Source organism: Emydura macquarii, unplaced genomic scaffold, assembly GCF_026122565.2.
Source record: "Emydura macquarii macquarii isolate MOO-44397 ecotype Brisbane River unplaced genomic scaffold, CSIRO-AGI_Emac_v2 contig_1253, whole genome shotgun sequence".
NCBI classification, from domain to species: domain Eukaryota; kingdom Metazoa; phylum Chordata; order Testudines; family Chelidae; genus Emydura; species Emydura macquarii.
The window spans coordinates 73082908-73110477 of record NW_027131390.1 but is presented as its reverse complement, the minus strand read 5'-3'; the positions used below and the strand labels follow the sequence as shown (position 1 = coordinate 73110477).

At 39.3% G+C, this 27570-nt stretch overlaps 1 protein-coding gene across 2 annotated transcripts in view; it reads right to left on the bottom strand.

Annotated features, from left to right (window-relative positions):
* The window catches only part of CHN1 (chimerin 1), a 124877-nt gene that overhangs the window by 58180 nt on the left and 39127 nt on the right, over positions 1-27570 (bottom strand). For both annotated transcript variants that reach the window (XM_067549214.1, XM_067549215.1), the window contains 3 exons: positions 23371-23402; positions 22083-22196; positions 4613-4901 (listed from right to left, as the gene is read on the bottom strand). In XM_067549214.1, coding sequence (XP_067405315.1) covers positions 4613-4901; positions 22083-22196; positions 23371-23402 — 435 coding nt within the window. The remainder of the gene's footprint in view (positions 1-4612; positions 4902-22082; positions 22197-23370; positions 23403-27570) is intronic.

Genomic DNA, 27570 nt, shown 5'->3' with positions numbered 1-27570 from the left:
AGCCATTTTGGGTTTCATATTTCAGCTTCCAGTGAGGGTCACGGAGGAGGCCTAAGGATGTAGATGTAGGGTTGCCAACTTTCTAATTGCTGAAAACTGGACTGCCTGCCCTGCCTTCCCCCCGCCACCTCCTTCGAGTCTCTGCCCCCTGCCCACCTCTTCCCCCAGACCCCACTCCCCCACTTGCTCCTATTCCCCTGCCCCCTTCCCTGTTGCTCAATCCTCTTCACCTCCCTCCCCCGCGCAGCTGAGCTCCCCCTGCTTCAGGGCTGGGACCGGAGCTGCAGCCTAACACTGGAGCCCTCCTACCTCCCTGCCCATGAGATGCAAGTAGGAGGCAGCACCAGCTGAGCAGAAGCTGGTGCTGCTTGATGACCCAGTGCCCTTGCCCTCTTCCCCTCCCTCCCCCCAAACCACGGTAACAGGAGTTTTGGTGTCCATTCAGTACATCTGACAGTACAGACACCGCCAGGTCCCCTTTTTGACTGGATTTTCTGGTCAAAAACCGGACACCTGGCAACCCTGTGTAGAGGAGACATGGCTTACACACCCACCCTCAGATTTGTATTACCTAGGGCTATTGGTGCCAGCTGAAGTTCACACTGGAAAAGCTTTGCTGGATAGTTTGGGGTGTTACCCCAGTTTGGTAACAGTTTTAAATGAAGTTACAGCCTCTACATTTATCCATGCTATGGTGTATCTCTCACTAATTACATCTACACTGAAAAAACACCTCTCTGGCACTGAGTCTCAGAGCCCAGGTCAACTGACTAGGGCCCATGGGGCTCACGCAAGCAAGGGGGGAGGGTTTTGAGGTATTTATACCTGCAATAGAACACCTGCAGATGGCCTTATCAGCTGACTCATGCTCACAGGGATCAAGCTGCAGGGCTATAAAAACTGCAGTGCAGACATCAGGCTTGGTCTAGAGCCCAGGTCATGGGATCCTTCCCGCTCATGGAGTCCCAGAACCTGGGCTCCAGCCCTAGCTCGGACATCTACGTTGCAATTTTATACCCTCACAGTCCATGTCCCATGAGCCTGTGATATGATATGGACCAGCTATGGGTGTTTCATTGCAGTGTAGACATACCCTTAGAGCTCCAGTTCAAGCAAGAACATCTACACTGCTGTTTTTAGTCTTGTAACACAAGCCCTAGTCAGTTGGCCTGGGCTCTGAGACTCGCTGCTGTGGGTTTTTTGGTTTTTTTTTTTAAAACACTGTAGATTTACCCATTGTTTCTGTGTCCACATCAATAAGGTTCCAAAACAAATAACGAGAACAGATTCATAAAGGCTGGACTTCAGGCCAGTCCAGGCTCAAACATTTTGGAGACAAACAAGATTGGCTGCTTATAACTTCCAAACAAAATGGTGTGGGATGTGGCAATTACATGACTAATCTCCCTAAGGCTTTTCATCTAAAATTTCAATTTGAGAGAACTACTTCATAGTTCTTGATCTATTTCATGAGAAAAAATATGTAAATTTTTGTTGTTGGAAGTCTGACTTGACAGCATCCATCTGAGGAAAAAAATAGTGTTCTTCCATAATAATCTCCTCTACAACCCTAATACTGTATGAACTTTTCTATCAGTGCATAAAATGTTATGACACTAAGCAAATTCTATTACCTCTTCATAAAATGACTCCAATGATAGCACTAGCTTTGAATAGTGGTGATCATGTGAAGTATGATAAATGCTAAAAAAGTTGAATTTACCTTCCCCTCCCCCCGACCCACAACAACCATCATCTCCACTACCACATATGATCTGGTGATTTCCAGAACTTCTTTTCAAAATTTTGCCTTAAAATGAACCCTTGTATGATTAAATAAATCCCAATGCAAAAAGCCCACTCAAGACCCTCCAGCACGACGTAAGCGTTTATCATGGGGTGTAAGTGGTGTGGAAGACCTTGTGTCAGCCTTCTGCATTGGGCTGAACTTTACCTGTAATTAACAGGTGACATTTTCTACTAACATTTGACATCCCCCACTGTTAGGACCTATAGAATTCAGTACTAATAGCCTGATCCTGTGAGATTCTCTGTCCCCTTGATTCCCAGTGAATTCAGTGGGAGTGGAGAAAGCCTCTGAAGTACTGAAGAAAAAAGCGTGTAAGGCCATTTAGACAGTCTACGCCATTAAAAAGGTATTTCATTTACATCTGTCATCTATGGGGCAAACTTATATAAACCAACCTATTGATTTGAAACCTAGTTTCCTTGTTCCCAATAAATGAAGCCTGTAAGTAAAATAAACCTATTTTTAATGGAATAAACTCCATTTAGGACTATAGACAAGCTTTGGGGACATGTTCAAATGCATGTTGTTTCTCCTACACACTCGTGAGTAAACTTTGACAGCCAGAGATGGTCACAGAATCATAGAAGATTAGGGTTGGAAGGGCCCTCAGGAGGTTATCTAGTCCAATCCCCTGCTCAAAGCAGGACCAACCACAACTAAATCACCACAGCCAAGAGTTTAAGCGGCACCTTAAAAACCTATAAGGATGGAGATTCTACCACCTCCCTAGGTAACCCATTCCAGTGCTTCATCACCCTCCTAGTGACAAAGTTTTTCCTAATATCTAACCTAGACCCCCCCACTGCAACTTGAGCCCATTGCTCCTAGTTCTGTCATCTATTACCACTGAGAACAGCCTACCTCCATCCTCCCTGGAACCCCCTTTCACGTAGTTAAAGGCAGCTATCAAATCCCCCCTCATTCTTCTCTTCTGCAGATTAAACAAGCCTAGTTCCCTCAGCATCTTCTCATAAGTCACGTGCTCGAACCCCTAATTATTTTTGTTGCCTCTCTCCAATTTGTCCACATCCTTTCTGTACTGGGGGGCCCAAAACTGGACACAATACTCCAAATGTGGCCTCACCAGTGCCGAATAGAGGGGAATAATCACGTCCCTCGATCTGCTGGAAATGTTCCTACTAATGCAGCCCAATATACCATTAGCCTTCTTGGCAAAAAGGGTATACTGTTGACTCATATCCAGCTTCTTGTCCACTGTAACCCCCAACTCCTTTTCTGCCAAACTGCTGCCTAGCCAGTTGGTCCCCAGTCTGTAGCAGTCCATGGGATTCTTCCGTCCTAAGTGCAGGACTCTGCACTTGTCCTTGTTGAACCTCATCAGATTTCTTTTGGCCCAATCCTCCAATTTGTCTAGGTCACTCTGTATCCTATCCCTAACCTCCAGGGTATCTACCACACCCCGCAGCTTACAGTCATCTGCAAACTTGCTGAGGGTTTAGTAATGAAGATGTTGAACCAAAAGTCATATAGTACTTTTCAACTTTACGTCACACCAAGCACTTTACAAAAGTGGATAAGCATTAGTATCTCAATTTTATAAATGGGGAAACAGAGGCACAGAATTGTAAAGTGACTTGCTCAATATCACACAGCCAGTCAGTGGCACTAGGGAACAGAACCCAGGTAAATCATACCTATAACAGTGCTAGTTTACAGGCAAGAAATCAAATGGTTAAAATGGTCAACTAGAATCAATATATTTTCCAATATTTATTATATAAAAAAGTTCAATCACAACAGTGTAGATGTGGCATGACAATACACGTAATGATTACAAGAAATGTGTTCCTTAAATCTGATTGGGAAGATGAATGGGTAATCAAACCTAAATGGAGTATTTTCTTTTGTGAATTAAAGTAATTCACAAGAAACTCTTAATTACATTATAACAGGAGAGTCTTTAGCCCATATATGCACAAATACACAGATATTCAAAGTAGTACTTTTAAACATACACTTTAAAATTAGATTTCCATTTATGAGTTTTTTTAATAAACAGGATGAAATCAATTTTTCCTCTAGTTATTTATTTTAACAACTATCATTATTTTAAAAATGTATTAATATGAATTTAGAAATACAAATTTTATATCTGTCATGCTAACAAAGCTACTTGGCATCTGTTTTTTGGATCTTCTACATTACATTAAGGAAGTTCTACGAAAATACAAAATCTTAAATTTATCCTGCATTGGTTCTAATTTATTTATTTATTTAACCCCCTCCTCCCCCCACTATGCAGTTAGTTCTCAACTGATAATCTCTGAAAAGAGATATCCTTCTTCTGTCTGGTTGAGGCCAAAAAGTAGTAATGTCAGTTTCTGATAGGTTGAACTTAGTCATATGAAATGTTTAAACATTTTATCTTGTTAATGAACAAACTTATTTATAAAGTGGACAATTTTACTGTCATTGTATTGGGAATGCTGAATAGATTATGGAATACATTTCTGTATTAAATGGCAATTGCCTTTTTGCACTGTAAATAACTAAGTTTATATATATATCTTTAGCCCATCTGGAATATCAGGGGATTGATATTTGTAATAGTAATCATTTAAAAAAAAACCAAAGAGCCTTATGAATCAATATGCAATATGGAAAAAATTTCCATTTAAAAACCTGAAAACATCATAACATATACCTTACAGTTAACCAAAAATATTTGATGTAACCATTTAGATTAAACACCTATAGACATATTTCGTATTCTTCAGTGGAGTTGAGTTAAAAGTATAAAATAAAAGTCTAATAAAAAAGTGTGTTTTAACAGTTGCTTACCCTTTTCTCTGCTACCTCATCTTCTCCTGTAGACTCTTTGCCATCATATGTATCTTTCAGGGTTGGCATATGTTTTTTGTGTGCTGGCTCTCTGTTTAAGGTTGTATATCCTATGTGTTCATAAATTGGATTTATTGTCATCTTGGCAATATATTCTGCTGCCTTGGTTTCAATATAAAGAGTAATCAATCCATCTGTCACCAGGTCATGGATGGACTCAAAACGTTTCTCCCCGACAAAGTGTTTTCCATCGTAGTAGAGTCTGAAGTTTCTGGTTTGATTTCCAAATCTGCCTCAATGAAATGGGAAAGTATATATGTATATATATGTATACATATGTATTTTAAAGAAAGATTAAGCAAGTGAAGCCTTTGCAAACAATAAAAATACCCTATCGTTTCAAGCTGTGACTATGCTCTGTGTATGGTCTGAATGAGAATATAAAATTCAGCTACCATATACAAATTAGAAGGGTAGACTAACAACAACTGTGGATAGACAGCCAAACTAATGCCTGCCCTAGAAGGAGCTATTTGTTCTCTTATCCTCTTTAGACACTTCATTATCCTGTGGAAAAATGGAAAAATACTTCACACTCTATTTAAGGGATTTCTTTAGTACAGCACCTCTATATTCAATTGCTTGGTTCTCTGATATGAAAAGTTCTCATAACAGAGTCCTTTATTACAGTAGGTCAATACAGAGATTTAATGCAGTGTTAGACCTCTGCACTCCTGTCTTTTTGTAGGAAGAGGATATTCAGGGTACAGTTTAGCTTTAGTGCCAACAATTACACTGAGTCAAACTGCTGCCAGAATCTGAGCAGTGGAGGACACAATGGCACAAGGGCAAGCTTTCTTTATTGCTGGCCAAATGCCAAGGACTAACTCCTCAAGCTTTGTACAAAAGCCCCTCTGTGCTATGCTTCAAGCAAATCTTTGTAATATACAGGATATATAAGCCATAAGCTATCTGATGCTAGTAATTCTGAAGCCTGGTTTGAATAGCATTTTGATGCAATCTTTTAATAACCATAAATGAGAGTGTTGACTTCACCTGACTTCCAGCACCTTTTCAAAAATCTTACTGAAAGCCTGGAGCAACTTGCATTCTGAAGCCATCTGCACATGCGTGAACAGACATCAGTGTGTGCACTTGGCAACTACCAATGTTTTTCCTGCAGAGAGGATGGAGGCAAGGAGCTGCTTTTACCGCTGACTCCAGTGTCACTCTTTGGCCAGACAGCAGCAGGTGCTCCCATTCGGGCTATTAGACTTCTTGATGCTATCTAACTGGTCAAACCAATATTAAAAACAAACCTGGAGGAGGAGGTATTTTCATTTCAGAAATGAAAACTGCATGTATGCTGTTTAAAAATACAGGAAACAGAGGTGCGCTACTAAAAGTATGCCTTTTGAATGCCGCCTACCTAAACAGATGAAAGCACAAAATTGTATGATTTGTATTAGACAAACACATATATATTCTTTACAAGAAATAATTGAAGTTCTTGAAAAGCTATGTATTTTAATATCATAATATAGGCAAAATAATTGATTCTCAATGAAAATTAAGCATTCTGGTTCTCAGTTTAAACTGGAAAAAAAATATAAACTGTAAATTCAAGACCCGTGCTTTAAAAATAAAAGTTAAGGTTCTTTTCAAGGAGCTTTCCGGGGACTGGGGAGTTCACATCCTGTTCATTAATAATATGGGATATGTATATAAATTAGCGGGTGGAGTGCACACAAGATCAATCAAATGCTTCTATTTACATTTTCCTTAAAAAAAAAGGTCACAGAACGAAATTGAAAGGCAACAAATCAAAAAATGATAAAAGGAAACATTTTTACACACCTGAACATTAACCTGTAGAACTCATTGCTACAAAGTATTACTGAGGGCAAGTACTTTATACAGATAATGACAAAATCCACAGTTACATTAAAATGGATATAAAAATATTTAAGGTATATAAAGCATCAAGCTTCAGGGCATACGCCAACCAATATCTGACAAGTCCTAGGAAGAAATTTCTTCTCTGGGCAGGTTATTCCATTACTGACTATCTTCCTTCTTTCTCTAGTGCACTAATACTAGTTACTGTGAGAGGCAGGATACTGGACTAGAGCATCCATTGTACTTATCTGGAAATTCCTATGTTCACTTGTTTATCATTATTTGAGTTGCAAAAGAATATAGGGGAACCATTCCAGAATCAGGGCTCTAATATATTAAGAATTGTACAGACTCACTCTAAAAAACAATTCCTAGCCCAGAGAGCTCACAATCTAGGTTATGACGAAATGCTACAGGTGAATAATTCAAGCTGGGCAGGATGAGATAACAAGCAAGTTAAAATCAAGTAAGCAATATCATCTCACCACATATTTTGGCAAGTGGCAGGGTCAGTTTCTCCATTGTACATGTATATATTTAGGGCAATGCAGTGGCTTTTTCATAAACTTGTTTTTTTTTCCTGTGCCAATGAAGAGTTCTGAAAGATTTTAAGAAAGGCAAGACAACAACAGAGACAAACAGACTCCTGCATTGAAGACAGGCTCTGCACCTTATTTGTTAAATTGTTGCTGAGCACCTCTAGACTTCAGTGTGCAGTGTATAGAACCTGATCATGAGATTAATTCCATGGGTGCAATCTTGAACACCCTACACTCCCTGTGAAGTCAACAGGAAGTAAGAATGCTCAGCACCTTGCAGCATCGGGTCCCATGTGTGTAACCCTAACACATTCTAATTACATGGAAATAACACACACACAACACATCCTTTAGGATTTGCCAGGAAAGGAAGTTAGAACTGAGTAAGTTTCAGATATATTCAGGATGCTGAGAATAAAGGGCCTTTGAGGTTAATAAACAAAAAGGTTGATTTTTATTAAGAAGTGAAGAGTTAAGAACAGTGAAGAGCTGTTCAAATCTGTAACATATGCTCCTATAGAACTTAAGAACTAATACCCGGATAGCAGAGTTTTATACAAGCTGAAGGCCACTTATCAATCTTCTTGGCTTTCTAGCAAGGAAAGCATTACATTAATCTAATCAGGAGAAGATAAAGGCACAGACGAGTTTCTCAGGATCTATCACTACTAAGGCCTTGTCTACACTACAAAGATAAGTCGATTTGTGTTAGATTAATTTACAGCCACTCTTTGAGTCGGTGGTGCACGTCCTCATCAGAAGCACTTCCACCGACCTAAGAGCGGCAGTGTGGGGAGCAGAGAGCCCCCTGCCGGCAGCCTGCTGCCCCACAGGCTCCCGCCAGGCTGCCCCACAGGCTCCCGCCAGGCTGCCCCCTGACACTCCCTGTTCCCCGCTGGGAGCCAAGGGAAGCCACTTGGGGCTTCTTGCTCCGCTCCCAAATGGGAGCAGGGTCCAACTGAGCGGGGGGTAGCTAGACTCTAGCCGGGCAGCTTTCTTGTCAATTTCACGGCTCCAAATTGACAAGAAGGACAACCAACAGCTGATGTAAGGAACTCAGGATCTACACTGAGACTGCATCACCCTAACTACAATGACATAAGCCCATTGAGGTGGTTTCGTTGTGTCAGCATAGCAGGGGAGTTACATCGGTGGGAGGAGCATTTCAGTGTGTACACCTCCACTGTTTTGTCGAGAAAAGCTGACTTTTGTCGACAAAACTCTGTAGTGTAGACCATCCCAAGTATATCTGAAGCTTGGCAATATTCTTCAGATGTTAATACAAAGTTCTGACAAACAGAACAATCAAACACAGAGGAAGGATGGAAGGACACACTTTAAAGGACTGATCCTCTTCCCATCAAAAACAATGAAAGCAATGAAACAATGAAATCATGTCTCCTGTATATAGTCAGGCACAAAAACACTATGTTGCTTATCAGTTAAGGTTCCATCACACAACATACCTGACAACTCAAACACAAGCAAATGGAAAGTTAAGGTTCCTAACAGTACATATCCTCTATCACTTCACCCAGAGACTTTCACTTTACCACTAGCACAACCTCTAGACAATGCTCCATAACTTTAATTCTGCATCAGCAGTGGTCAGCTTTCCAGCATCCACTTCCACAAACTCACCTCTCTCTCATACACAACACACACAGACCAGACTACTCCTGCTCCCCCTTCAGCACAGTTCTAGGGAACCACACACTTTCTTTCTGAAAAGCTGTACTTTTCCAGGTATCTAATCACAGTTTCAGGTGCATGCTCCTAACCCAAGATCTATATCTGAAGCAAGGTACTTAGATAAATGGACCTAGTGTGTGTTTCTGAAATCCAATCAACAACACACTGATTTAGAAAAGATGCCTGAAATGAACTGTGCTTTCTGTAGCTTCCCCTACATTCCAATGGAACCTACTTCTCTGCTATTCCTTCTTTATGGCATACAGGTTAGTACACATGGGGAGCTCTATGTTTTCAAGGAGTACTAGCAATGAGAAAATAAAACTTTACTATGAAAGAGCAGCTGATTCTTTCCATGGATATAGTTATTGTCTAGAAGGCATCCATCTCTTCAACAATTCCAGGTTTTGCCTCTTCCCACCCCTTTTAAATCTCTTTATTACTCCATAATGTTACTATTCTGATTAATTACAACATGTATCTTGATGGTGCAGCTGCAAGCTCTCTCCATTAAAAAAATTGTGTTTCAATCCTTTGGCTCTTCTTGTTTTACCTACATTGATAGCTTGCTTTCAATTTTTCCATCAGGACATGTATTTTGGTGTTTTTACCTTATCTAGAACATTCCTACACCTCGTCCATTTCTACATTGTCATTGAACTATGCAGGGGACAGCTTTTGTGTCCGAACTTCCCAACATTTTCCTTCTAAAGGAAAGCTTTAGCGCCAGCTGTTTTTTGTTTAATAAACAGAAAACAAGACATATACAATGTACGCTCTCTTTTAGTGAACAGTGGAACATTGGAAGCTTTTCCAAGACAGAGTATAAAAAAATAGACTGTGACATACCATCAAAACATTCTTATTGTATCTATTGCACATTTGTTTGCAAGTAGCTGACCTAAAGATAATGGACTTATTTTTTTCAAAGTTGCTTGAAAGGCGATTGCTCTGTCTAGCCCATTTGGCTACCAGTGGGGCAGAGAAGAGAACACAATCTGGGAAAGTGGATTAAAGTGTAGGGGCAATAATAGCCAGAAATAAAGGAGTGAAGAGACCAATTAGGTGTCTTAGTCTGCATTACATCTTTCTAGGGCTACCTCAGCTACCTGCTCTTTATGCAGCAGTCATTGGGAAGATGTTTAATAACTGCAAACCATCCTGATTTTCATGAACATTCTTATCCTCTATGAATACGGATTTTAAAGTACAAATGCAACAATGTGAAACCCACCCTGCAATATACCCCCAGTTATCCACCTCCATAATATGCTACACTGACCCTACTTAATATATGTGGCTGTATCAAAATGTACCTATGCACTGCTCTAGGCTCATGCACCTGCGTGTTTACAAAATATATACAATTACAAACCAGCGTTCAGAGTTAGTGCCACAACTAACTGCCACCCCCCCCCCACCACTGCTCTAAACCGCCTAATTCATAGCATCTGGGAAAACATAACAGGATTTGTAGTGGGGCTTTGAAGGTTAGCAAACATGGACTCAGTCTCATCAGGATGGGTAACAAAGTCCGGAGCTGATGACCCTTCAGTGAAAATGGCCTCTTAGCAGCCCTTCCCAGTTGAATCTGAAGACTGTACACTCTAGTGTGTCAGCAGCTGATCACAACAGCTGTAGCATGAATCAAGGGCAGAGGCAGTACCTAGCTGTTGACATTCTGATGCTGTACTACATATGATAAGTGCTTTAAAAATACAAGTAATAAAACAACAACAACCAACAATGGAAGTATGTTATGTTTTGTTTTATCTTTAACTGAGTTTCCTTGATTTTTCTCATTTGGTTATACAAATGTTAGAGCCAAATTATTAAGCAAAAACTGCATTAATGTGTTGTAGTATCACCCCTAACATTGTTCCTGCTTGCTAATAGAAACTCTGAAAATAATATAACTGGCTTTGCAATTAGTATCTTATGGAGATGAAAAGTTTACCAGCTCCGATTTCACTGTGATACTCCGGTTTTATGTCCATGTAACTCAATTATTGGCTTTCCACTGTCAGGAATAACAATAGTGAATCAGTCAATAACATGCAAAGTCCCAGTATGCTTTCAATATATATAACAGAAAGATTTGTTCAGGTGAAATTAAGGTAATAGGCACAGATCATTTCAAGAAATGCAGACTTTTTAAAACCCTCAAATATTAAAAATGCAGAAAACCAAGAGTTAAGATTGCAGTTCTCAAGCAAATCTTAGCAGTTATTTGTAATGAACTTCCTCAGTTTTTAATATAGTTATAACATGAGACTGAGAAGGAAAGGAAGCTTACTCCTGTGCTCGAAGCAACCCCCCTCCATGCCCAGAGGAAGACACTCATTTCTGGCCAAGTCCTCATGCCCCTTTGCCCCCTCAGGAAAGTCCCACCAGGCACCTAATGCTAGGGTAGGAACTGCCAGAAGCAGAGGAGTCCAGGTGAAGGTTTAGCTCTGACTCAGGAGCAGTCAGGGGAAACACTAGTTCTTCACTGCTTTCTCTACTTGATGACCCTCATGTGGTTCACTGGGTGGTGAAGGTAGAGGAGCACTAGTTCTCCCCTGAGCACATTCCATCCAAAGCAAGAGCTAATGCCTCACCTGGACCTCCCAGCTCTGGCAGCTCCTGAGTGATCAGCTTACACTTTGAATTCTATTGCCATCTGGGAAAGGGCTAAAAGCCTTATTTTTTTCATAAAGTAAAGGAGTCCTTTGATATCCTATTGTAACGTGCCTGGAGCTAATATTTTCTGGGAATGTTACTAAATAAAACAACAATAATTTTTGAAATTTCATATTAACCAACTACATTTTGGTTCTGGGCAAAACATCTCAGCTGGGGATATCCAGCAGAGTTTTGAGTTCTGATTTTTTGTTACGGGTCAAAGAGCTGGAAAAAATTTGGAATTATGATTTAACCCTTCTATAGTTAGGGTGTCATAATTCAGGAACCCAGTGTACAACAAATTTCAAAATTTTCACAGAGATTCTACATTAATCTCAGATCTCCTAATTTTGAGGCCTATATGAACTTTTTTTCCCCTAGTAAATGGGGGGAGAGAGGACAAAATCAGGCTTGTAATGGAAACAATATTACAATCATTACTATAGAGAGACGACTACCATTCCATAATATTCTGTAAGAATATGGCCAACTTTGTGCCTTCATTTACACTAGTGCGATTCCCATGGGTTTCATTTAAGCAGTTTTCATACAATGATTATAATCTATCCCTTTGCCAGCATAGTTTTCTCATACTAACTTGTTCTTAAATTAGTTTCCTATACCCACATAAATATTTAAATTATGAATGTAAGAAAACATAAGGCTTGAATGGACAGTTTTAAGATATGAAACTTATCTGTATTATTAATACCACTTTGTAACATCTAAAACTGGAATAATTTTAAAAGTGCAATTTACTTTTCATTATTTATGCTATTCACTTATTCTCTCTTTTTTCTACCAGGATAAAACAAATTATTTAAATAGGTTTTTATTTTATAGGCTATTCACTTTTAGTTTCTCAGCATTTAGGTTGCAAACATTGCAGTCAAATCTCAAATTGAAAAGTTCCCATTGGATTAAAAGTCATCATGGAAAGATTTCCATTAGTCTTCAATTTTGTCAAAGCTGTTTTTTACCAAACGTAATTGTTAGGCCAAAATTGAGTTTGCAGCTTTGCTAAAGACCATTTACAGGTTGTGATTGCATTTTATGGTTACCCTTTCCAATACAAGTTTGACTTCAGAAATTCCTGCAGCCTGGACTCATTTCTTTCGTAAACAGTATACCATACAATATAATTTATTCATCATGCTCTCTTGATTTGTTCTCCATAGTTTAATTGCTTCACAATCATAGTATTTAACAATGGCAATATACACACCACATTTGTTAAAACTGATTACCAATTTTTTTAAAAAAAGGAATTAATAGTAAGTGAAGCCTTCTTATTGCAACAAGTAATGGAATTAACAAAATATTAGTATTTTTATTTACCAGGGGAGGCTGGGGATATCTAAAATTGGTCAAAACTACACTGGCACATACAGATGAACACAGAGTCAAATAGCGTGGCAGGTAAACAAACAAACAAAACACACTATGATTCAAAATCTGCCCTGAGGTGCTTCTACAGATATTTGCTTTTAATATTGATGGTGCACAAAGCCAAAACCTTACTGAATAAGACATAATGCTTGGCTAGTCGATAAAACGACAAAAGGGTTTAAGCTACATCTGAGTAATAATAATGATATAGTACTTACATAGCTCTTTTCATCCAGAGATCTCAAGGTGCTTTGCCTCCATTTTACAGATGAAGAAAATGAGTTATTAAGTGGTTTTCCCATTGTTACATTGCAGGCCAGTTTCAGAGCGGGGAGTAGTATCAACTCCCAGTCCAGTGTCCCATGAGCTGTAGCATGCTGCCCTCACTAGACCACTAGCATCTGCTGCTATTCTTGTTACTTTTGAATAAGGGTGGTAAAGTGCTTCTGGTTCTGTAGTCTTGATGAAATTTAAAAACAAGGTCCTAATTATCCGTAGTCATTAAAACTCCTAGGGTGTTTGTGTTCTGGCTAAATTCCAATTCTAAATTCCAAAGTCATCCTGTAAAAAGGAATTCTTATTTTTCTATCCTGAACTGGTGTTTAATATTGCTGCATGTTGTTTGAAAGCTGCTGCTTTCCTTCCAAGAGGTGGCCACATTTCAGTGATTTATGATGTGAAAGTTACACATAGTAGTTTGTATATATTATTGAGCACGTCGGATGAAAGGTGCCATGTTTTACATACATGTCAGCTGTTATTTACTAAAATATTAATGTTTGAAAGAGTCTAGAGTCTTTCCTACTGTTCCCCTGGAATCGCAAAACCTCGCAGGAGTTAAAAAAGAAAAAGTTTTGTACTATGAAGTCTTTTTTAATAAATTTCACTTTAATTTACTAACTAAATGTAATAATTAAAGTATTCAAGGAATGGATTAGATGTCAGAGTAGGTCAAAACAGGTGCTATGTTGATAATAAAAACAGATAAACTGCTGTTTTTATGTACCTCTCCCCTTAACTTCTCTTGACCATGGTTACATAAATAAACTGAAGAGGAATAGTTTAATTACCGTTCTATGATGCTCCACCATCTATAAACATTTAATTCTCTTAGTGTGATGCCTGATCTGCCATTAAAATGCTTGCTGCATTAACAAAAGGGAGAGAAAATATGATAAACATTCACTGTAAAGTAATATGCCCCTTAAAATTACCTATACTACCAGCGATTTTTCATTTTAATAGGACCCACTGAAACAGAATAAATTAAAAAAGTTTCAGCCAGCTGGCACCCTAAATGTTTGTACTGCGTATGTAGCACATACACACACCAATATTTATTTGTTACCAAAAATATTAAAGTCCATTTGGTGGTTTATGAATGTTAAAAAAATGGCCATGATTCTCCTCTCACTAGCACTGGTATAAAGCAGGAGTAATGCCATTTAACTCAATCGAATTATTTTAAGTATAAAACAGGTATAAATGAGAGGAGAATTTGGCACTAATACATTTACTATTTACAGTGCTTTTTGTGCTTGAATAATTAAAAAGTGTGTTTGATAAAAACAATTATGAGATAAAACAACAATATGGAGCTTGCTTTTTTGTTATTCTGAAAAAAAAAAAAGCTTTAAAAAGGCCAAGGTATTTATAGTTGAAAGATTTCTTCTTTTTTATGCATAAGCAATAAGCTTTAAAAATGATTCCTGAAATGCACATTTATAAAGCAGCCCATTTGCAAAGACAGACAACAGAAGCGGGCAACTAAAGGACTGGCTGGAAGAGTGTGTCTAAACTGCAGCCGTCAAGATATGAGGTGGTCGAGGGAGCAACATTGCTGGTGGGAGTCAGAAAGGCAGTGGCCTTCTTCAAGAAGAGAACACACCACACAACATGGGTAACACACTTCGTTTGACACTTGAGCTACTGGATTTTTATTTTTATTTATTACTTGAATTACAGTAGTGCCTAGGGGCCTCAGCCAAGATTGGGGCCCCATTGTGCTAGGCACTGTATAAACACAGTGAAATACAGTTCCTACCCCAAAGAGCTCTGGGATGGGATTTTGAAAGGGGTCTAAAAAATTTAGGTGACCAACTCCCACTAACTCCTTTAGGTCTCTTTTCAAAATTCCAGGCTTCCATACCAAATACATTAGACAGACAAATAGTGAGACAAAGGAAGGATTATTACCCCATTTTATAGATGGAGACCTGAGGCACAGAGAGATTAAGTGACTTGCCCAAGGTAAGACAGGAAGTCTGTCAGAGCTAGAAAAAGAAGGCAAATCTCTTGAGTTCCAGCACAGTGCCTTGACCACTAGGCCATCCCCTCTTGCTGTGGAATGAGTTACAGTAGATAACTGCAGTGCAGTAGTGACTGTAGTGAAACATGAGCTATGTGCTCAGCAAGAAGCTTGGACATATGCTACACACACTGAACCCAGTCTTGGACATTGGTTATCTAGAAAACAAAACCTTACCATGACAATGAAAACATCTCCAGAAACTGCTGAAGTTAGAACAGCAGGGAAAAGTCTGCAATTTACAGAACAGCCACGGATAAATTGGAAGCTCTAGCCAAAAGAAAACAGAACTGGTAACAACAACAGATGGGAAGAGGAGGCAAGGAGAACAGGAACACAGCAAGAAGACATGAACCATAAGGAAAAAAAGCATTTCAGTCTGTGGGAGGCCCCAAGTAGTCAGTTAATTACTCATTAAGGTTAGGAGAGGATTATCATCATTCCTTACACTTATAATGAGCCCATCTCTGTGGTACCCAGATGCATTTATATAAGACAGATCAAATACAAGACAACTATTTCTCCCAAATCTTGAGCATACAGGCCAAAACCTCTCATAGCCCCAAATTAACTTCCATGGCAGTACCAGAAATGGGGAGATCTAAGCACCCACAGGTTCTACAGCAACATTTAATGGAAACCTGGAACAAAGAGATAAGTTGTACAAAGCACACTTCTAGGGACCAGGTTTGAGCACAGAAGTATTTTCAGTAGGAGCAAATTCCAGAGGACGTGACCCACCTCAGACAATACCCAGCTCCTATAGGCTCACCCATCATCCAAAGCATTCCTACCAGCCAATACAAGTAGTGTGTGGAGCACAGGTATGGAGGACAGAGAGAGAGAGAGAGAGAGAAAGGCATTTTACGAGATAACTGGAACCCAAGCAAAGAACTGTTCTGAAGACAGAAATCACATTGCATTTCATCTGGCAGCAAACTGGTAGTAAGTGCAAATAGCAAGGCATGGGGGTAAAATACTCTCAGCACTCTGCCTAACTCAAATGGCAGACAGCTGCAATTTGCATCAGCTAGAGCTTCCAAGGTTCCAAGGCAGCATGCTGAAGTATGAGATAACAAAGGAGGTAACAAAGGAGCATGGTGACACCCCCATTTGAGCTTTTGGGCAGATGAACTGGATGGTAGAGCAGAAATGACCTAGTTTGGTACTCTATTCAGGGAAAGAAACTCCCTTTAAACAAAGACAATTTATGCTCTGGCTTTAGAGGTAAGTGACTCCCAGTCTTCCCTTCCCCTGATTCAATCCCCCTTCTCCTTCCCACCTATACAATTAGCTCTCCCACCACTGCACGGTACGCTGCCTTGGGTCCTGATCCTGCACAGGATTTACATGCTTAACTTTACTCACATGAGTAATCTCTCTGAGGTCAATGGAGGTCTTTGCAGGGTCACAGTACTGGAATATCATGAGGGTATTTCTTTAAAACATACACTGACATTCCAAAATTGAAGCAACTGTTCTCCAAGATCTGAAAAATGTATCTTGAAGCACTGAACAATAAATTCATGGGTAGGATGATGGATTATGTACTCTTTAAAGTGAAAATTCATTCTGTAATTAATATTAGTATCACATTTTTTTAAAAGCCACTTCAACATTTTGGGATCTTTTTTTACTGTTCAGTGTATTAAAATATATTTCAAATTCCTGCACAACGCATAACATTAGTGAAACAAACTAAGAATCAATAAGGTTTTTGACATTTAACTTTCCTCAAGAATTATATCCCAGTGCCACCTACTCTTGAACGTACCTACTTGTAAACAAAACTTGTGATTAATAATCACAACTAAGAGAATTACCTTTTTTAAATCAGGCTGCAGAGCCTTATTTCCATTTATTCACAATATTGAAACAATAGGATTTGAAGGAAAGGAAACCATGGTAACCAACTAAACCTGCTGCTGCAGATATCAGCTCAAAAGAACATACAGTGCGATCACACTCAACGCCTACCACGAGTACATTCTCTCCCCATTTCCTTTTTATCCTCATCCTAATTATTAAACAAGCTTTCAATCAAAAAAAGCTACCTTGTGAGTGATGTCTTATTGTTATCATCATTTGCTCTAGGTCTTGGCATTAAGCATAGACCTACTGTTTTGCTGACATTTAAAAGCAAATCTAAAACCCCTAGGAATTAATTAGGAATTTCCAGTTCTTTTCATGCATTAGGAATATCTAATTGACATTACAATGTATGTTATAACACTTTTATTTTTCTATACAGACTCCTATATGCAAGAATTTACTCCTGCCAATAATATTTTTAATACACAGGTAAAAATGTATTTACTTTATCATTTTCTTCTGTCCTGTGAATTCACCTCTACCCTTGAGACAAACTATGATATATTCATTTTCCTTAGTTAAGAATTTAAACATTGGTCATGTGCGGACATAAAAGGGCACTCGAGCTGGAACAAAAACAGTAAAGATGCAAACTAACTAATAACAAAAGGAGGAAAGAAATCATCAAGACTAATCAAAATGCAGCTCTACTAATCAAAATGCAGCTCTCTCTCTATGCATATTTCACTACAGCTTACAGGCAACCCAGCTAATTGAGAAACTTCATGTTTAAAAGGTTATTTGGGGGAAAAACTGTTAGTCCACTTTTTTATTAAAGCAGGAAATAAATATTTGTTAGAAAATCTAAACCCCATATTTCATCTTCTAAACACGACTCTGAACTTCTCAGAGCACTGAATATTTTGTTTGGTTTTTAAAATGGACTTGGTCTGCAATTTAGAGGTTTGAGGTTTATTCCAAGCTTTCTCAATGCTAGCCTGAAGCTAGTCATTTCACCTCTCTGTCTTATTTTATTTATCTTCCAGGAGCTGTGAGGTTTAATTAATTGCAAAGGGCTCTATGGTTCTTGGATGAAAGACCTACTGAAGTGAGATCACTGGATGTAGGGCCGCCACTTTGGCCATAAAACCAATTCACACAATCCTAGGTAGGATCATCTCAGAGCCAGGGTGACTATACAGTGCTGTAGAGCTGACATAGGGCACTTCTACAATGCAAAAAAAACCCAAAACCCAACAAAACCCTGCAGCAGTGAGTCTCAGAGCCCAGGTCTACAGACTTGGTCTTGTGCTATGGTGCTATAAAGAGCCGTTCAGATGTCTCAGCTAGGGTTGGAACTAGGGCTCTGAAGCCCAGGGAGAGGGACGGGTCTGAGAGCCTGAGCTGGAATGTCTACATGGGGGTCAGACACCATACACCCACCCTGCTGCTTGCATGCAAGGAAAAAAGGGGACATGCCAGGATGCACCTATGCCATACGGATTGTAGCCTAACATTTTTAGCCCACATTGTTACAGGCCAGTCTAAGTTGGAGCACTCCTCAGGCTATATTGAGAGCTCAAAAGGAATGGCAAGAACAGAGTGATACTGGGATTAGGACGGTGCAGAGAAGAGCCTTTGTGAACCACCCCATTTTGCATTCTGTGCATTTTGGTTTTACTGAGGATGTGGCCTGCTATTATTGCCCACTCTCTTCCCAAAGAAACATCTTTGCTAAACTGTGCATCTGCCATGGATTTTATTTGGAATACATGGGGCCAAATTGATCCCTGGTGTAACTCAACTGGTTTGATACATTTATGCATGGGATTATATGATCGGATTGCCTGAGAGAGCAGTGGACTGGACTGGATGATGCAGTCCTGTGTCTTAAGTCTACTTATCTAGTGATTTGGAAGGTTGCTCTAGAAGAGGTATGATTTGTAATGCTGACAGCATTCTCCATCTCTTTGAGTGGTTGGGTTCAACTGTTCCACGAGTAAAAATCTTTAGCGTGAAGTGAAGTGAAACTGAACATCTCATGTCATCAGAGTCTGATGAGGTGTGAATAAGCAGAGGAGTTAGAAACAGAATGAGAAGGGTTGTGGGTGGTCTCTTGTTCCTACAGTCTCTCTCTCTGCAGGGTAGTTTTGTTTCACAAATTTAGAAGGAAGGCAATGACTCAGATTAATACAGATGGTCTAGTGTCCACCAGTCAAACTAAAATAAACTGGTCGAATTTCTATACACAAGGGACAAGATTCTTTGGTTCACCTGAGTGACACCTGGTGCAGATCCTGGAAAGGATGTGGCCAATGTGGTGTTAAGCCATCCTTACATTCCCCCAATCCTGGAGTGGGCCAGGGGCTGTTACACCAAATTTTACTCTAGTGTGATTGAGGCTCTTCAAGATGCTCTAATTTAGGCCCAGCTACTTTAGAGGCTGTACTGACAATTGTGAATGTCCTGGCTACACCCACTTTCTCTATGGGAACACCACTTGCATTTGAATTACGCTGGGCCTATGTCTTCTCAGGATGTTCCTTACAGAAGGATAATTCTCTGATTGGCCACATTCACTGGGAATTTAGAAGCTTTGCAGCATGGGAGAGCCAAGGCCATGGTTTTTATTTCAATGATTAAAAATTTTCCCCAAAAAACTTTAAAAAAATGTAAAATGTCTCTTTTGAATCCTGTGATTTGGAAAAAACTTTGAATTTTCAACTTCTATCACCATTTTAAAAATTTTTAGACCAACTCTACTAGAGTGATTATATATTAAATGGCTCCAAAGTTCATTAAGTTTGCCCAATGGTGCTTCGTGCATTCTCCCCTCCTGAATGCGGAGGGTGGTTAATTTTAAACCTCAGAAAACCAGAAATGAAGAGTTAAGGAAAACACCAAACCCGCAACACATCCTTAACTCTGGCCCTTTTGTGCAATGCCCCACCATGACTATAACACATGTATTAGGACTCTACCCTCACAGATGCTACAGAAGTTGTTGGGAATAGAGCACAATAGCACTGTATGATAAAGTCTAACACTGTTTCTTTTCCAAGGCAAACTATGGGTTCACGTCAAGCGTAGCAAACAGGAGCTACCTATATCTCGCCTACACTCAGACCACCCTGGACTTGCTCTATCCTGGTCCTGAGATGCTTACCACTGGAGATTGCTGTCATCTATGGCACCACACTGCTGACAATCCCCATGGCAAGAAGACATCCTTGTGCATCTCTACTGCCACAAGATTCAAAATTCAGTGCAAACATGAGGCATATTTGATCCCTCAGGGTGCACATGCACTTTTCTTCATATCACAGTCAGAGCTCTGCCAAGCTGCTCCAGCTAATCCCTCCACCATTCAGTGCAGGTACAGTTAACACAGCTAGAGTGGACACAGATAAATGCTGGAATTCTTATCTGTGGAACACAACACAAATAATGGCAGTCCTTCCTTATATCTTCTTATTGGGGTTTCATAGATCTTAGGGCTATAAAGGACCATTAGATTATATAGTCTAACCGGTATAGCACAGGCCATAGAATTTCACAAGTTACTGATGTACTTCCCTTATCTCAAAAATCAGTTATTTTCTCAAAGAAGAAAAGCATGTTAGTCTGATATGATCTACCTTTGGTAAATCCATGTTACATTACATCCCCTTTACCTCTATGAATTTAATTATTCTTTCCTTCACAATTTCTGCTAAAGCCATGCATACTACTGAGATCAGACTAACAGATCTGTAAGTGTCCAGATCATGCTTGTCCCCTTTCCCCTGTCATTCTCCCTCTTTCTTCATCCTTCCTGACCTCTGTGCTGCTTTTCATAGTGTCATCCATGACATCCTTCCCAACCACCTGGGACCGTTTGCTGGCGTCTCAGAGAACTGGCCTTCTTGGTTTTGTTCCCATCTATCAGATGCCTCTCTTTTTTTTTTGCAGCATGCAGCAGAGAGATTGGCTGGTCCAGTGGACAGGAAGCTAGCCCTCAGAGACCTTCTACTTCCTCCATGGACTGCCTATATGATCTCAGGCCAGTGCGGTAGAGACAGAGTTTCAGAGATTTTTAGGCACCCAAAGATGCAGCTAGGCATCTAATGGGGTTTACAGAGCACCTAACCTTCTAAGCACTTTTGAAAATCTCATTAGGTGCCAAAATAACTTTGAAAATCTGGCCCTTAGTCTCTCTGTGCCTCAGTGCCCCATCTATACAACGGGGATAACAGCACAACTCTACTTCACCGAGGGGCTGTGAGGAGAAATAGGTTAGACATTGTGAGGTATTCAGATACTACAGTGATGGTGCCAAATGCTATACCTTGCCTTGGTTTTGGCCCCTTCTTTTCAGCTATAGTTCAAATCTCTCTTTTCTGTAACCTTGCCTGTACTTCTTCTCAGTCCCCTGCGTTCTGTCTTCACAAACCCACTCCACACAAAAGAATTCCTGGTTTACAGGCTCATAATTACCAGCCCTTTCTTATCTTAACCACCCTGCCTCCGTTTATAAATAAAATACTGACTCCTGCCCCAGTGGCACAACCTGGGAGCAGCACTTCTCCCCTGTAGAACTCACATTTCACCCTCAGTTGCAGTTAAGAACTCCGCTGGGGCTAGGATGTGTGCTGAAATTCGGGGATGGGGGTGAGGGGGAAAGGAGGGCGGAAGCCCTTCCCCTGGTTCCTCCTAAATGACGCACATATTCACAGGTCAGGTAAGTCTGGCACACTGGAGGAGAGCCAGCTACCCTCTTGTAACAGCTAGCCAACCCTGATACAAGGTTGGTTTAGTCACATGGAATCACAGAGGGACCTTCTAACTCTTCTCCTCTTCCGTTTTCAATATCCAGATGTGGCATCTGTGGGGTGAACTGAAGAGTAGTGGGAGAAGAGAGAAGGAGGGAAAATCTATAGCAAAATAATACCAACCAGACATAAATAGTTATCCCAGTGTTTCAAATCCAAGACATTAATCTCACACTGAAAGATTTAAAGTACTTTGAAGATACTGAAACAGTAACTAGGCCACAAAAATATAATGTCATTAAATGGTCACTATTACAAAAAAGCTATAAAGAAATTAAATAATAGTTCATCTTAAAACCATAATGAAATCTTTACAAATATTATATAACTTTTACAATAAAATAGTAATTACCAACCTTAATGCCAAAGTGTAGGTTCCTGGTTGGCGCTGGCTTTCACGAATGAGATAACTTCCCTCTGCAACACTTAATAACTGGTCGGCTTCTTCTCTTGAGATCATACCATGGAATCTAACAACCAAAGCCCATCTTTATTAGCAATCAAAGATGTTTCAAAACACACTTTTTTCAACTTTAGAACACACCTTTTTCTTTTTCCTTAAAAACAAACAAACATGGCTTTTTAAAAGAAGCTTCCATAAAAACTACAGTAGTTAGCAGGAACCTATTCTTTATATTAATTTCTCTGTCTGCTTGGCATTTGGCCAGCATGATTATTTGCAGCTGGTAGGCTTTAGCTGTCAAAATCACTTAAGGGACAGCATGGGAAGAACACTCTTTCCTTACAAAACAAGTGCATTCTTTTCATAACATGGATATCTTACATTAGTTTAATTGACAGACAAGTGTCCATTAGCTTAATATTCTATGCTAGGAGTACTCACACTTTTTAACGTTGAGGGACATTTTGCTAGTTTGCCAGGGGCTCCACTTAATCTGACTAATAATCTGCATAAAAATGTGCACAATTTACATACACTGATACCAAAATAAATACAAACATAAAATTTGCTTTCATTCCCTGTACTAAACAGAACCATCTTTGCTTAATGCAGTGAAATGGAGAACAAGGAAATACAAATGATAATGTACATTTTTATAACATTTGGCATTTCAAATGGTCCCAAAGAGATTTTTACGCACACACTGCAGCAGCCACCACCTCTGAGGTGGAAAGAATCAACTAACCATTTGAAGCACAGCAGCCCTACATTTTCCTAGATAAGGCAGAACTGAAGAATACCATATGCATCTGAAACTGCAGAGGTGATTTTAGGTGGGCAAAATGCCATATCCAAATTAGAATTTGCAGGGAAGCAAGAGTGTGATTAAGTGGAGCAAAGTTTCCTGCTGTATATGCACAATGAGCAGACTGGCAGAAACAGGGCAGAGCAGAATTTCACAGTGATCACTCAGAATGTACACATGAAAATGTAATGCATGACCTTGACAAGTATGCTGAGCAGCCAAGGGGGTAGGCTATTATAGGGTCACCACTTAGCAAGACAAAATGTCCCGCAAATTAAAACCTTTAGAACACCTAGCTCCACATTCCTATGGTGTTAAACACACAGAGGAGATGAAGAGGCCATAGGGTGCATTTGCAGAACCTTTGCTCAACACTGAATGCTAGTTAACATCCACTCACATTAGACTCAATGATTCACAGCAGCACATTACTTACTCTCTTCCATAATATTTGGGTCTGTTCTCTACCTATTGAAAAAACAAACAACATTTTCAATATTTTACTTTCAGAAGGGCTGTCACATAACACGTTGTATATAAGAACTTTTATAAAAATATGAGAGAACATATGGTGTATCTCAAAGGGAAGGACCAGAATCACTCAACACTACAGTACTTTTCCAGTGGGTAAAGTGTAAGACACATTGTATGGCCCAACAATACATTCTGAAACAACCTAAACACAGCCTGAGGAAGCACCCTGTTTAGATGCTGAAATGGAGAGTTTCTCGAAACCACCTGCGTGCTGGTGCTTTTCTAACCCACATTGGTAACTTTTTCCAACTACTATATACCCAAATTGCAGATTTTTTTAAATGATACATGCCACTATTTTATTGCCATAAATGTGATCATCTAGAAACAAATTTAAAGAAAATCTTCAATTTACAAGTCACCTTCCTGTCCTAAAGTTGCTAGAAGTGTTCCTGTGCATTTTTAAACCACTGCCTTATTTCACCTGAGAGGTGGCTACATTTCAGTTGTACGTGAAATGTTGTTATACAAGTCTTGCATTTTTTGTGCACCCCAAAATTTCATATTTCTTATGGGTATTATGGTAGCTCATAGATGTCCCACCGGTATTGTAGATATATGCTTGTAGAAGATTGTGATTTAGAGATGCTCGCTAGCATGAGAGAGTGTTGTGTGAACTGGGAGATGTGCCCTACATCACATCTAACACGGTTGCTCCCAGCTGCACACCTGGGAATCACTCCTGTCTGTGTTATTAAAGTTCTATTCCTTACTCATTAAATAATTTATTCTTTAATGAACCCTCAAGATTGTTATATGATGTCAGAAGTGGTGAATGAGTTTGGAAACTACAAGGATTTAGATGAAAACTCCTGTGTTTGCAACTGAAAGCACAGACAAAGACAGGGGATACCTGAAAGCACAGACAAACAAAGGACAGTGCCTTGCAGCCTTCAGCAAGTAAGTGAAAGCACATCACTCTCAAGTGAGTCTTTACCATCCATTTTGCACACCTATCCTAGCAAGTCTGTACGAGTCTTCCAGACATTTGATCATCTGATCAGATCTTCTCAGTACCAGCCCTTCATTCAAGTCTGAGTTCTTCTCTCGTTCCCCGACAGTTTCTCCACTATGTGTTGATGATACTGGATGATACCCTCAAGATTGTTACAAGCATCAAGACACTTTTGTATTAGTTGCTGTACAAACACACAGTACAAGACATTTCCTTTCCCAAACAGCTAACAATCTAAATGTGCACACAAAGGGTGGAAGAAGAAGAGTATTATTACCCCAATTTTACAGATGAGGCACGGAGATTAAGTGATTTACCCAGGATGTCTGTTGCAGAATTAGGAATTGAACCCAACTCTTTCACATCTCACTACAGTGCCTTAACCACAAGACCATCCTTCCTCTGATTACAGAACTGGGAAATCTTTTGGGATTAGAATTCAATAGTTATGCAACCTTAACTATAGCAGTCATTAATGATCCAGCAATAATCAAGCACAAAACATTCACAGTATATTTCTACTTCAGTTTCATCTTCACATCTTTTCAGGGAAATGTCAAGCAAACTAAAATAAATATTTTCCCCCTGAGATAGTATTTAAATGGGAAGTCTGAGATGTTAAAAATTAAAATATGATGCAGAGTCTAGCAACAACAATCCTTCCATAGTCACAGGCAATACAAAGCTATTCTGATGGCTGATCAGTTTAGAAAATTGGTCTTCACTATTAAAGTGATCAATAATGTTTTAAAGTGTGCATGTTTCTGCTATAATCATTGGTGCATATATATTAACTTAGCTGTCACTAAGTGGTATAAGATGCCATTTATAAAAGAAGAAACAAGAGTTGACTTGTGTAACCACAATCTTGCAACTTGTTTTAAGCCTCTGACTAGATTACAATATTCTAAATGGAGAGTAGGCTTTGTATATTGTTAGAAAGCCTGTATTACCAGAGAAACAAAATTAAGCCTTTATTCTGCAAAGACGTGCTTGACTTTAATCATGCAAGTAGTCCCACTGAACTGAGTTGGACTACTCACATGCATAAACCTTTGCAGGATCAGGTCCTAATTCCTCCCCCCTCCACCAAACAAACCACTTCATTATATACATTAAGAGCAATATGAAGGTAGACAAGCTGAAAGCATTAAACACACACACACACACACACACACACATGTGTGAACTGACATTGAAATAATGTGCATAAAAACTATGTATAAGTAATTTTAACAAACTTAGATACTGGCCCTAAAGAGTTTACCTGGGATTAATGGCCAAAAGTGTGCTCCTAACATGGCACCCTGAGAACATTTCCAAATCACAATTAAATCTGAGTGTGCAAACAAGATGAGAATGTGAAGTGGCAGAAGACTAGAGCAAATTGTCAAAGGAAAACTCAGCTGGAGAGTAACCACAGGCAGTCTAGAACTGGGGATGGGACTTTACTTTGGTGGATGATAAATTAAAAGGAAAAATGACCATTTCTCTTAACCTCGGCCTGGCTTCCTCTACTCCTTCAAACTATTTATTACATCTACTTTTCTTCAGTTAGACTGTATGCTCTCTGGACAGGGATGATCTTTCACTGTGTGTTTGTACAGTACCTAGTACAAAGGGAGGCCATTCAGGATTAGAGATAAACTGAGCCTACCTAATTTACATGCCTGTTTCTTTATAATCTCCCATGTTATCTCATTATGCCATCCTATTGTATTGGCTTTTTGTTGTTTATTCTGAATGTATTCATTTAGGGCTTGACCCAACTCCCACTGAAATCAATGGGAGTCTTTCCCCTGACTTTAGCAGCAGGTGGATTGAGTCTTTAGAATGGAGTTGATTTGTATGTATTAAAATACGCAGGCCTACTGTCGGTCAAGTGTATAATGTAAGTCAGGGAATTATGTGCCTCTTATTCTCTGCAATATTTTCTGAGTATTATCATAAAGGTTTCGCCATAGGCACATCTCTTTAGTCAGCATCCAGAATTTATCATAATTTAGTTGTTGCCATTGCCATTAAGTGCACCAGGATTGGATGCACAGTTTGACCTTGCCATGACCTTTTGCAAAGAGTCTTTTTTGATATCATAAGGTTCCTGCAACAGCGTATTTGCTCTGAGTTACCGCGTATGTCCTCCTGGTCAATCCAAAGTTATCTGTCAAAGTAATTATACATATTTGGTAGGTTTAACCTTCCTTTTTTCTTTCCATGATGAAGCTTCATAATGCTTATTCTCACTCATCTCAACCCTCACATAAAGGAACAAAATTATGCCTTCCAAGATCAGAGCCACTTACTGTCTGAGATGAAATATGGATATTACCATAATAAAATGAAGCAGCTGAGAGAGGATGATCATTTTAATTAAATCTGTTCTTGCTGAAAAGGTCAGTTCAGCTGTGCCCTATCTCCACATAATTTCTTTTGCTTTTTGCAATATTTTGGGGTCACTTAACTGAAAATTTTATTTAAGATGAGGTGTAAGATGTATCCTCAACTAGTTCATTTTTTCTTGCATCCAAGTAAATGTCAGTAATAAATTTCCTTATATTTCATAAATTTTTATTTATGGGTATAATTTCTGATTTCTGCTTGTGTAACCTGTGCCCAGAGTAGTTTGTAAATTGCCTTATTATTTCAATAATCATAAGGATGGTTTGTACTGGGTTCTTAAAAGTTGACACTTGTATTAGCAAAGACTTTCAATGTCAGTTCTACATTGAGGTACAATTTTTGGCCAAATTTTTCTCTCTCCAAAAAACGAAGCTTTGGGAAGACAAACATTTTGCAAATGTGTGTCAATTTTGACAATTTGTTATCAATTTTGACAATTTGGTTTAGTCAAAATGAAAAAGGAGAAAATTTCAGAAATGTCTAAATGAATCATATGATCAAAAAGAAACATTTCAGTGTCTTGGGCTAGAATACCAAGAGGATTTAGGCACCATGCACAAGAACAAGGTGAGATGGGATGGGGGTGCTCTGGAGTACGGACTTGAACCAATGTCTCCCACATCCCAGCTGAGCGTCCTGGTGATGGAGTATTTTAGGGTAGAGGGCCTCTCAGTGTCTTCTGTTGAAGCTGTCTCACTTTGTATATATAATTTAATACTCACTGAAGTAGGTACTGGAATCCAGGTG